Raw genomic sequence first — 12,763 nt, 5'->3', positions numbered from 1 at the left:
CAGTGCATGAGGTATAATTTAAAAAAGGGTTTGTTTTTCCCTATGAATATGAATTTTTAAATGTTATGATGAATGAATTCGCACTGTTTTTTTTATTTATTAGTCAGTCTTATTGACTCTTTGCACTAATTTGTGTGCAAGCGCACACAGGATTTTCCTTTCTTGTGTTGGCGCATGCTTGTGTGCACGCACATGTTTTATTTTGTAACTTCTGCCACAATGTTAAATATATATATATAGCCATAGAAATGCTGACACTAGCTGAGTCTGACATTAAAAATACATCACCCTTAGGTTGCCATGTCTTGCTGAGTCCAATATTGCGCCTTACCTATTGGATGCCAGTTTGAAAAATCAAAGAACAAGTCACACCCTCCCATTCTTTCTCCAATTCTGCTTCTGCATTTAGATTTGCTCTATCATCCAAGCTCGGCATGTACGGCAGGATGTTTGATGTTTCTCTGGTGGTCAGGTATTGAATAAGCATAGAGTAATGCAGCGCTCCTCTGTGATTTTAATGGGGCCTCTGCAACAGCTTTAGGGAAAAAAGAAAGGGCAAAGCAGACAAACAAGCCTGGTGCATTGATGTATGACACTTGAAAGAGAAAACTCCAGAGCAGCATGGCTACAAAGATGTTTTTTTTTCTTCTTTTTGGGATTATCTTGGGATAAAACAGTCGGAAAGATGGTAGCATCAACTCAATTTCCAATAATAGTTTAAAGATGCAAGGTTACCTCCATGGGGATAACGTAGTAGCAGATTTCTTTGTGCATGTGCTGGCTACATGTCTTACTGCTTCAATAGATTTCGTGTTTGCAGTAGAATACCCTTTGCGTGAGAGTGTGCTTGTGTGAATCGATGCAAGTCCATATCTTCCTTTTCTACTTGCCTGGATTGCGTTGATAATGGTATGCTGGACTTTACTATTCCTAGAAAAAAAGTCAAAAAAAGTATTTGTCAGTCTTAAGGTAAAATGCTTTTATATGTTCTTGTCTTTAAGAAATGTTGTGTATGTGACGCAGTCTTTTTGTTTCCTTATATGTATTTATTTATTTTTATCTAGGGAGGCCTCATTGCACTCCTACTCCTAATTCTCCTCTTCACCCTTGTCCTGTACACCCGCCACCGATGGTGCAAGCGTCGTCGGATCCCCCAAAAGAGCGCCAGCACCGAGGCCACCCACGAGATCCACTACATTCCCTCCATCCTGCTGGGTCCGCAGGGTCGCGACAGCTACCGGGGCTCCCGAGGAAATCACCAGCACGGCGGCTCTGTCATTGGAATGCCCATCCGGGAAACCCCCATTCTCGATGATTACGACTGTGACGACGAGGACGGAGGGGGGCACTCGCTGAACTCCACGCCCAACCAACTCCACAAGCTCAGCGATGGAAATGTCTTGGAGGATTATGGACTTAACATTGGAGGGCACACGGACACGATGTGCAAAGAAGACGATATTAAGCAATTCGAGAAACGAGGTAGGTTTTAAAATGTAAAAAGTTTGAAAACCGCAGAGAGAAAATCAAATGTTATTGTTTGTATTAGCTGTGCTCACTGGTTTCATTCTATGAGCATTCTTTCTGCAAAGTCCTTCAGTGTTTGCCCTTCAGGTGGCCCAAAATATCTACTATTAAGCAGAAATCCTTTTTTCTAGATACAAAATCTATAAAACCTTATCTGTAAAAGCACACAAGTAGAAACTGCCGTTGACACAAACTTGGCAATCTCTCCTTCTAATAAAGTTTGACGTTTATGTAACAGTTCACTTTACAACTAAGACATTTAAGGGCTTGACAGAATTAAGTAATGATAACAGTTGGTTATAACCTGCATTGATGGCTTAAAAAATACATTTTTCTTTTGGGCTGTGCAACAAATTTGTAGACATATTTTTTTTAAACCTAAGGTCATCCTCTGTCAAGTTGCATTTTAATAATTGAAAGGTGCTGACTGAAAAGAAGAGTCTCCTCTTTTTCTCATGTCATACTAAATTATGAATTAATCTTGTGGAAATGCCCTCTTGATCCCCTAGTATTTATAATTTCACAACTATTTTTCTTAATCTTTTTAAGAGTGTGTGCTGGGAAGGTGTTGATAAAAAGCTCAAGTAACTTTTCCCCTATTTTTTTGTGAGATAAAACAAAGTGTTGACATTAGCCGTACGTATAGAGGTCAAGAGGATCTGCCATTATAACAGAGGCTAAAAACAGGGCGATTGTGAGAGGAATAAAGAAATAAAAGGACCCAATTGGAGCTATTGGTAGAGAACCTCAGAGTAAATACAATGTAAGAGAGGCAAGAGGGAAAACAAACAAAACCACAACATGGAAAAGTACTCGTCTGTGGTACAAATCAGTTTTTGAGCACTATAAAAAAAAAAAAAATGAAAACACAAACAAATAGCCGGGTAATGGTTTTCAAAGGCTAGTCTGGGTAGTTGTACAATCACTCAAAAGCTTTACTAGAAATTCTGTAGCGTATTCCATGTAAATAATGTCAGATTTATTATTAAACAATTGTTGAATCCTGCCATTAAATTAATCAGATTTTTTAAGTTTTAACTGATTTTTGTGTAGAAACATCACAGCTCAGGTGGTTCTTAGATCACTGTTTAGTCTTTAATCTCTAAGTAGTAAAACATATTTCCAACCAGAATCATCAAAATGAAATCTGTTAGAATAGACTGTAGTTGTATTATTATTCTAATAGCACATAATTGTTAACACACGTTTTATGCTGCAGCTTACACTAAAAGTGGTCATTGAATTGTAAAATGAGGTATGTGAACGAAAAGCATTTTGACAATTAATATTCTAGGTATGAGCCAAGGCAAATCTTTTTTTTTACATTGTGAACATGTTAACGACCACATTAACTCATTTCGTTAACAGCAAATAGAAAGTAGTTGCAATTAACTTTCTTATATATTTTTTTTTTTTTCACAGATAATCTGATATCCCTGTGGTCAGACTGTGTCATATTCCATATGCATGCAGCTGTGGTCAAATGAGAGCTGCCTTATTAATGGCAAGTTGGCCTTACTGCATGTCAAACCTGTAATTCCCATCTGTCTCATCAAGTGTAGGCGGAAAAAAAAACACACAAACAAGAATATTTCACCTAGAGGAGGATGTGCAAAATTCATTTTTGAAAACAATGTTTTTGAAGATCTAATATTCCCACCAGCTTAGAGCACATTTCTGAGAATTGACACATCAAATGAAACAAAGTCAACATTATTCATGTATATATATGATCAGCTTTATTCACAGGGGGAGTCTCATCTCTGTCTTCGATATCAGTACAACTCTGGTAGGCAAATATTAGCTTTTTCAACGCAAAACTTTGACTGGATGTCACCTAATTCCTTAATAAAGAAAGACCAAAAAGGCATTTATTACAACACAGAAATGTAAATGTTTGTAATAAAACACATTACACAAAAGAAACAACAAAACTGACACATTACTGTCCAAAATAATTTGAGCATGACCGTTTAATTAAGTCTGTTCCATGCAAGCTTTTTTTTTTGTAATTTCTATTCTTGCTGGACAAATTAGGTTGTTTGTAGAAACCCACCAAGCTTATTACTTTGTATCTTTTCTATGCTGTAAACACAGATAAGGCCTGATTATTAGCTCAAAATTGCACACATTACCCAAAGTACCATGAGGTCACTGCTTTACTTCATGACGTAAAAAAAAGAGAATTTGGACTAAGAAAGCTGCCTAGCTGCTACAGTTGATTTACACATTTCTCCCTTATAAAGAGCCGCTCTGATGAACATAAAGCCCGTTTCTTTCTCCTGCCTATTGTTTCTGTTTATACCAGCTACTTTATATTAAAAAGAGGGAACCAATTTGCCGAGTAATAGTCTATCAACAGCACAGGTCAATATGTGAAACAGAGAAAAAAAGGAAACACGTCTGTTTTTTTTTTTTTTATAAACAGACAATTTGTTTGCCTTAGATTTTGCAACAATTGAGAAAGCATTGTTTTTATCCATCAAGAATACTGGAAATACCTTTTTTGAAAAATCTTTGTGAATGTAGTCACAAACAAGCACTCCTGTTGATAATTGCAGGTAAGCAATTTAGGAAGTCGGCGGCTGAAAACTTCATTCAAAAACACACTGGGGAAGTGATTCAGTGACCAAGCTCGCCACTTGCAAAGTTATTGAACAATAGAAACTCCAGTTGTTGTTTTTCCTCTGGCCATTTTATCTTTTTTTCTCAAACACTGCTGTCAGTTTTTCCCTGGTTAGAACCTAATCTGGCAAACTTGTTGGAAATCGTATCCATGCTTAGAGCCCCCAGCGCTGTGGAAATGTTTCACATTCCTGATGACCTCAGCCTCTGCGGTTTAAGTTCCCCCACCAAAAAAGAAAAATAAACCTCCCAGACCTCTGCTTTTATTACAGATGGCATATCCTCTAGGTTGAAAAGAAGCTGTTTGTCTAGTTCAGGTCAACATCATTGCAACACTCCTAAATGGCAGACTAGGGAAGCAATGCTTCTCCTTGAGATATTTAGAAATGCTGCAATGTCTTTAAAATGTAATGAAAGTCATGGCACACAATTTCACCCCTGCATCAACGTATTTGCTTCTTCTAGAGCACTGTTTGGACTTTAATAGTTAATCATTGAGACCAATCATTTTATTTAAGTGCAAACTTAACAGTTCCATTAGCTGACCTGTCACTCAATGTCATCAACCGCATATTTAAAGGAAACTAAGCTTGAAATATAAATTCTGAGTATTTATTTATTCAAATTGTTGTGAATCAGGAAAAAAAATTCCAGTTTAAAAAATATGTGTTCGTTGTGTTTACTATGTAACTTACTTGTTATATAGTAAACACAACGTGTGGGTCACAAGCTTTTTGCTCTGTTTCATCCACGTGTAGAGAATGTACGTCTTCCTCGTCTGAGCTAGCATCTGGCTCTAAACTGTGCGGCTGGATAGCTCCCATATTGCTCAGCATTTTTGTTGCACCGGTAATGTTAGTTAGAGGAGTGACCGTGTAAACAGAGAGCTCTCAACGATGAAAAATGGGGGCGAGGTTGCTCCGCACTAATGGACCCGCCCACAACTCAGAGGCGAATTTCATACAAACTCCTGCTGTTCTTATTTTTTGTGTGGCTAAAAATGCATAATCATTAGTAAACCACAACTGGGAAAGCTTGTAAAATTGCTCAAAAGATGGTTGGAGTAGGTCTTAAATCAACTGGGTTTTGTAAGATCTGCATTACAAACAAACAAGTAAACATTTCTCTTCCTTCAAAAGGTGCACCATCTTTTTCAGTCCAATGCTTGGACCTTGTTTGTTGCATTGAAGGTTGGGGACTGGAACGTGGCTCTTTATCTCAAATCTCCTCAAGAGTATTGGAAAATCTTTTTGGGAGATGGACTTGTAGAATCTTTTGAATTTCCTTCTGGGAGTACAAAGCTTCAGTTTTCTTTGAGCAATTTTACCTGTTTTATAAACTAAAGATTCCGACATTATTATTTTAGATCTACAGCAGTAGCCCCCAAAAATAAAAGATATATATTCTGTATATGATGAATAACTGCTCACATCTTCGATTTAATGTCTATACCTTATTTTAAGTTATAGATTACAACCTTAGTCTTCCAAAGCAAATAGAGGTCAAAGTGTGACCTGGGATGCTCAGCTGCTGCTGCACGGGGAGACGCATCCATATTTTATTCTGCCCCGTGGCAAAAGAAGAGCTATACATAGAAGGTTATTCTTGTGCCTCTGCAAATGGTAAAAGACTTAAAATATGCAAGTAGAGGCAGGAGCAACCAGAAGGAGAAATGATCTGAGCAGCAATATGGCATTATGAGCTTTTTTGAGGCCAAAGAAAGACATTGGTAAAAAAGACAGAGAAGTGGCATCCCAAAGTAGGAGAGTTTTCGTCTCATCTTGAAAATTTCTGATTTAATTGAAAATTGTGTTTTTTCTTGTGTGTTATATAGGCCATGTATTAGCAAATTTGGATTACTGAGTATTTTATTCAAATCATTGTGAATCAGGAGCAGATGAAAAAAGGCAGTTTGAAAAAGAACTTATTTGTGGCATAGAAAATATGTTAGGTGGGGCCACAAGCTCCCTGCTCCGTTCTGCTCTGCTCTGCTCCAAAATGGGGAAGGAAAGAGGGGGCGGGGTTGCTCCATGCCACCACTCAGAGGCAAATTTCTATCCTACAAAATGATTTTTAAAATGCTTTGTTCATAATTAAAAGACAGAGGAACGCTTTAACTATGTTACTTGTTAAGTGGGATTTATGAATGTCTATGCTAGTTTCTAATTTTCATAACTGAACTAAGTTACAAATGAGGTCTGTCACAAAAAGCAGTGTAGAAATTTCAGTGCAGCTGTTTATTCGTTTTTATTCATTCAACCTTTTTTTCGTAAAAAGAAAATCTATAATTTTAGATGATTGACAAGTTGCCCGGCAGGCTGTGTTTCAAATGTTACATATTGGGGACAACCAATAACTGTTGAAGGAAGTGCAGTGACCAATTCCTGGTCAATTCCAAATGATTCTTGATTGGTCATTTTTAAATATTCACAAAATAACGTTTATTAGTTTTCAAAGGAAGCATCCTTTTTTTTTTTCTTTTTATTTGCAATTAGACAGATCAGTATTAAAAGAGATGCTCTTCCAACTGTTGACCTGTGCTGCAGGTTGCGTGTTTAGGTTTATTGTCAACCGGATTTACAGCTCTGCGCCATTCATTCAGTTCTGTAATGCAAAAGTTGGATCAATGAGTTACTTTGCAAGTCAGAACTTTTTGGGTTTTTTTTCAAAAAAGATATCAAATTGCAAAAAATATAAACATTTTACATAGCTTAATTATGCTGCCTCCATTTTAACCGTTTCATGCCCTTTGTTCACACCAACCACCCTCATGTCCTCCTTTATCAAAGCTACAAACCTCTTCTATTGTCTTCCTTCCATTAAGCTCCTCTTTTATCTGTCTTTATTAAAAGGTTGGATAAAATCATTAAAAATAAATAGTGTTCCACTAGTATTTAAGTTGCTCTGCACATACATTAATTTTGAAGAATCAATAAAAAGTGAGTTAAATTAGGGAAACAACAAAACGACTAAAATAAAGCTCAAAAAGTGGGATTATTCAACATTTATTATATTCCTTTCTCCCTAATTGGACCTGTAATATGACAGAGGTATTTTCAATGCTGTTCAGCATTCCCTGAGCTGCAGAACCACCTTCCTTCCTGAGGGCATGGAAGGAGCCTGAGCCCTTTCTATGTGTTTCACTGACATTAGCCACAGAAGTGAAATCCTCTCAAACCTGAAGGAGATGAGGGTCAAGCACCATTTATGGGTGAAGAATCCCTGTCAAGGAATTCCACTTTTTTGACAGACAATGACTCCCAAAAACTGTATCAGCATTTTAGTGGAATCTGGTCTAATCTTGTTCCTCATTCAGTGACGGCCCGTTTTTTGCTGACAGCATGACTGCTTCCCTCCCCGGTGCTGGGTGTCACTTTCTGGGAGGGAACAAGAATTATCATTATTTCTGAGTTTATCACAAAAGCCAGCTTTACATATTTAGTTAGGAATATTTGCATTCTCCCGAATTTTTACTCAAAGTATTAACTCTGCATTGGTTTAAGAAAAACAACAACTTTATTTGGTATGGAAACTAGGCATTTTATTATTATTATTATTTTGTAAATTCTGAAATCTTTAGATGATAGAACCTATTTCCTGAACTATATCAAAACAAACAGCTGTTACTCCTGCTGTACTTTACCCATGATTTGTTTTCCCAAAATAAAATGCACTTTGATTCTACAAAGTATTAAAAGTGGGTAAAATGACTGCAATGCTGAAAAGAACACAATGATTCTTCTGGATTCTTTCATTCTAGTTTTCGTTTTCTTTTTTTGCAGACAACCGAGTCTAAATCCAATTGAACCTGATTCTCTCTGTTTGAAAAAAAGGAGCAGCAAAAAGAGGAAATGCATTAAAAAACAAAAACAAAAGGAGGATCAGTGTCTGCTGAACAAATCCTTCCTTTTCAGTGAACAGACTGACCATGACAAGGACACTGAGCCAAAACAGCATTTGCAGTTGGAGATAAAACACAAAATACCATTGAAAAGGAAAAAAAAAAATAAGAGGAGAACTACACAGAGATGCTTTAAAGGGTAAATAACGGGCCTCCAAAAAGCTAAATACCAATTGGCAGAGTAGACAGGCTTGTTATTAGTACAGAGGAGTTTTAAACAGAGATCACTGATCGCTGATAAAATCGAGGAGCAAAAAGTAGCCCGATAAATCCAACCATCACTTCTCTCTCTCATGCATACAAAATAAAAGACCACAGAGGAGAAGCAGAAAAAAGGAAGAAAATGACATGAAAACATAGCAGAAGGAGCGAGATGGTCTGATCCTGACAGACACAGACAGAAATGTCTCTTTAGTTTAAAGAAAATCATATTTTCTTTCTTTAAAGCAAATCGTTTTGGTTATGTTTTGTTGTTTTCTGCAATTAAATTTAGTAATTATGCATCCACATTGTTTTTTTGTTTTTTTTATATTTGTTAATATATTACAAGCACAGTTGAAAATTTCCTTCTAAAAACTTCTCAAAGTGGCTTACATGAATTGGTACCATTTATTTTGGATGGAGCCTGTGGTGCTGATGGAAGTTTGTGAACCCTCTTACCTACTGAAACCATTGTTGTAACCCCCCCCCCCCCCCCCCCCCCCCCCCAAACAGCTCACACACACACATTTTAGAGCTTCTATGAAGGCTATTTGATGGCCACTTTAACTCCTTGGAAGATGCATATGCCTTTCAAAGGCTTCCTCAAATCTGAGCCCTGATTCTTTGGGCAATGTTTTCTTTTCTTTAGCTCTGTCATTTCTCTTTTATTTGTGCTTGTTTTTTTTGGGGTATTTTATTATGAGGGCTTATTTAATTATTTTATTCCATATGTGGGGATTGGTTTTATTGTATTCTTGTTTTGTTTTTTATGGAAAAAACCTTGAGCTGTCTGTTTGACATGAAAGGTGCTTTATAAAAAAAATAATTTGAATTTTTAATTTGAATGTTTTAGAAATGTTCACGGTAACCAAATAGATATATACTGTGTTTACAGTGTATGTCCATTGTTCATTCACTCCTCATTCATGCTTGGTGATGGTAAGCTACTGATATTCATATGCACTCGCACAACAGTGGAGCAACACTAGAGGCAGGGAGGGTATGGTGTCTTGCCCAAACAGTAGTTGACTGGGGGGATTGGGTATCAAACCGCCAACCCCTTTCGATAATTGGACGACCTGCTAAACCGCCTGAGCCAAACATTAGAATGGTCGTGATCAGTCAAGCATTGGTTTTTACACAGAACAAAACAAACTTTTGTTACCATGTGCAGCTGGTTTCTGTGATGTATATGAAGCTGTTAACTCATGTTTTAACCAAGAGTACTGTCATCTTCACCATGTTAAACCAACTATTTGCAATTCTTTTTTCATAATAACGCACATACTTCCACTAAATGTCGTGGTCAGTAAAAAAAGAACCTTATTGCCTAATAAATTCTTTAATCAGTGTACCTTATATAAGAAATTGATCAAGTGGAAATGAAATTAAATGTATTTATGAGCCCACTTTAAATGCTTTTTTAATGTAAATTTACCCATCGTTATCCAGACCATTTGTCTCGATTCCAAAAAAAGCTTTAAAAACGATGTCTTATATTTTCCGCACAGTAAGGCACACTTAAAAACTTTAATTTTTTCCTAAAAGAGGACAGTATATTCCAGAACGCCTTATGTATGGATTAATTTTGGCACACGGTGCTTTGTCAAAAGGTCCGTCTATTTTTGTACGAATTGCAAACAAGTTTGGTTGTTGTGGTGAAGACTTTTTGTGCTGATGTTTTTTCTATTTTTTTGCATTAAAAATACTGTTGAGAATTAGAATTGTGGCAAAAGAAATAAAAAATAACATACAAATGTAAAAAAAAAAAAAAAATTGAGATGCCATTTAGACCTCTGTGCAGCACATGTATTTAAATGTATTTTTAGGGTGATGCTGGATTGAAACTTTACTTTAACCCAAAGTAATCTTTTACCCCTGTGGAAAGTGCTGAACTTTAAGTATTAATGCTCTGCTGTCACTTTAGTGGACTTTTAATAAGAATAGAGACTTCATGTCTGTCAAACAAAACAAGAAAATGTCAGCATATTTTATATTTCTAGATCCATGCGAGTGCATTGTTCTACAATGAGATCCCATGGGATTCTGGAAAGTGAGGGCTGCAGAAGGTGAAGGGGATGGCAGCAACATGGATTGCAGTATGTGCAATTAACCGGTCAAGCTCCAGACAGTTGTTTATTTTGTATATTTAATAAATATTATTATATCTTTAAAACTTGCTCTATAATCTGACTATGATCATAGTGTGTCTCATATGGAGGAAACACATGAAAACATGGGTTGCACAAAAATGTGTAAAGGTCAAAACACAGCAGACAAAACCAAAAAAAAAAAACATGCAAGCACATGCACGCCTTCCCCAAAAAACCTACAAACCAGGAAAACAGCAACAATAGCACAGCAGAACAAAACTGAAAATTGAATCTGGTTATCTTTTCACAGTGGGTATCATGAGACCACAAGGAACAAGTGATGGAGGCAGCATGATGTTGACATCCACTGCTTATGAGTCTCTGTTTACATGCACACGTTTCTGATAAGGGTGTGGAGACAGATAAGGGAGATGAAAAGGAGAAAATAAAGCCACCAGAGCTTCACCTGCCATAGAACTCAAAATGAATAAGCAGTTGTCCCAGAGTCTGGGGAAAACCAAAATGTCAGGATTTAATACACCCATAGACATTTCTGACAGAAATAGGAGGTTGGAGGACAATGACTACTGCAACAGCTTTTTGTTGTTGTTGTTTTCATGTTACAAATTGAGTTACATGAAACTAAAGAGGTCTTTCTTTGCGGAAAAAATGTTGCTAAAAGTGTTGTCCCAACCTGCGTTTCTTCAAAGATGCTGACTCATGAAACGGGACAAAGAAATCGAGAGCCATGAAATATGTATACACAGTGTTAACCTACAACATGTGGGCTCAGACTCTCTCCAGTCACGCAGATCAAAGTTTAAGTGCAAGCTTTCCAGCTCATCTTGTCTGGCAGCTTCAGTTCGTTGACCTGGCCCTTTGCTTGCATAAATGCCCACAAGGAGACAAAGTCTCCCATTCTCCCCCAGTTTTGTAGTGCTCTTTTCTAAAGTAGTTTGAATTGTTTTTTTATTGCGGAAACTGGTTAGTAGATTCATTCTTTTGGTAAAACCATTAGCTAAAAGTGTGATGGGTCGTTGAATACATTTTAATCATGTTTGATACATTTATAAAAGGGATTACACAAATTTACCCAAAAAAATAAAATAAAAGGTCCCTCAGGTGTGTGTACAAGACATAAATTCCTGTTTACACCACCACCACATTATCTGTTTCAGCATCAAGACTGTACAGAATCTCGAAATGAAATGTCATTTTCAGGAAAGGGTTTTGCTGTTTACTTTTCTACAAGTGCGGGGAAATTATTTCAGCATGATGGCTGATGTTTTTTTTGTTCTTTTTTTTGTTTTTTTCCATTCCTGCTGGAATGCTTCCTCCTTTCAGCAAGGCAGACAAAAAGATGCGGGGATAATGGCTTACAGATTCAGACGTTGCCCTGGGTGTTCAGTTTGGCGTTGTCCTGGAGGAGCAAATTGATTATATAGGGGTTTGATCTATTTAGTGGGGTGGGAAGGATAAGAAGACCCAGCATGCAGTAAGTAGAAATAGTATTTTAAATTGGGATGCAGACTGGTGTGGGTGAGTGTAGATGAAAAAGCAGAACATATAGACATTTTCAGTCCACTCCAAACCAAATCATTTATTTTTATTTAAATCAGTTGTTTGTTATTGTTGTTATTAAGCATAAAACTGAATTTTTTTGTGTGTTTTATGAATTCTTTTGTGTTTTTTATTGATTTTTTTTGTGTTGACTTAAAGAGAAGCCAAATTTGAAAAGTAAAGTTAGGATTTTTTTTTTTAATAATTGTACACATCATCTTACCCTCATTCTGACATATGGCAGCAAAAAGTAAATAACTGAAGAAGTCTTTTGTACTCTAAACAAAATGCACTGGATACAAAGTGCAGATTGTTTCCCGGAAAACAAAATATGTTGTGTAATTATTCAGATGTTTAGTTCTTTCATGCCAAGTGCCAATACAAAAGGTGGGGAGGCAGCTACGGAACCTTTACTTTCATGCCAGTTGGTCATCTTGTTGCTACAGTCACATAAATGTCGTTCACATCTGAAAGGAACATAATTCATCAAAGGGGGATGACGTTTTCTTTACTTCCCATCTCTATCCCTCATAGCAGATGAAAAAGAAGCAGCGGATTTTGTGAGGGACCTTAGAAAAAACCTTAAATAAAAGCTTCACACAAAATAAGAACAACCCCATGTTTTTTTCACAACTACACCAGGAACCAAGAATAATAGTAACGGTGAATCAGATATAGGTAAGATGATTGATAGTCTTCAATTCTATAAATTCCGGTTATGTCTGAATTCCTTCCATACTCACTTTATAGTGCACTACATAGTGCACTATAAAGCGCGTTTGCTATTTTGTAGGGCTGTCTGAATCTACATTTCCAAAATTGAGTGCCCTACAAATTCCTCAGAAGTCTCTGCGAA

General features: G+C 36.7%; 1 protein-coding gene across 2 annotated transcripts in view; it reads left to right on the top strand.

Annotated features, from left to right (window-relative positions):
- The window catches only part of astn2 (astrotactin 2), a 325,617-nt gene that overhangs the window by 92,714 nt on the left and 220,140 nt on the right, over positions 1–12,763 (top strand). For both annotated transcript variants that reach the window (XM_023961099.2, XM_078956323.1), the window contains one exon: positions 1,065–1,482. In XM_023961099.2, coding sequence (XP_023816867.1) covers positions 1,065–1,482 — 418 coding nt within the window. The remainder of the gene's footprint in view (positions 1–1,064; positions 1,483–12,763) is intronic.

The sequence above is a fragment of the Oryzias latipes genome, chromosome 12 (genome assembly GCF_053564925.1).
Source record: "Oryzias latipes strain Hd-rR chromosome 12, Olatipes_Hd-rR_3.1".
Taxonomy (NCBI): domain Eukaryota; kingdom Metazoa; phylum Chordata; class Actinopteri; order Beloniformes; family Adrianichthyidae; genus Oryzias; species Oryzias latipes.
The sequence above is the reverse complement of the archived record's forward strand: the minus strand, read 5'-3'. Positions and strand labels throughout refer to the sequence as shown.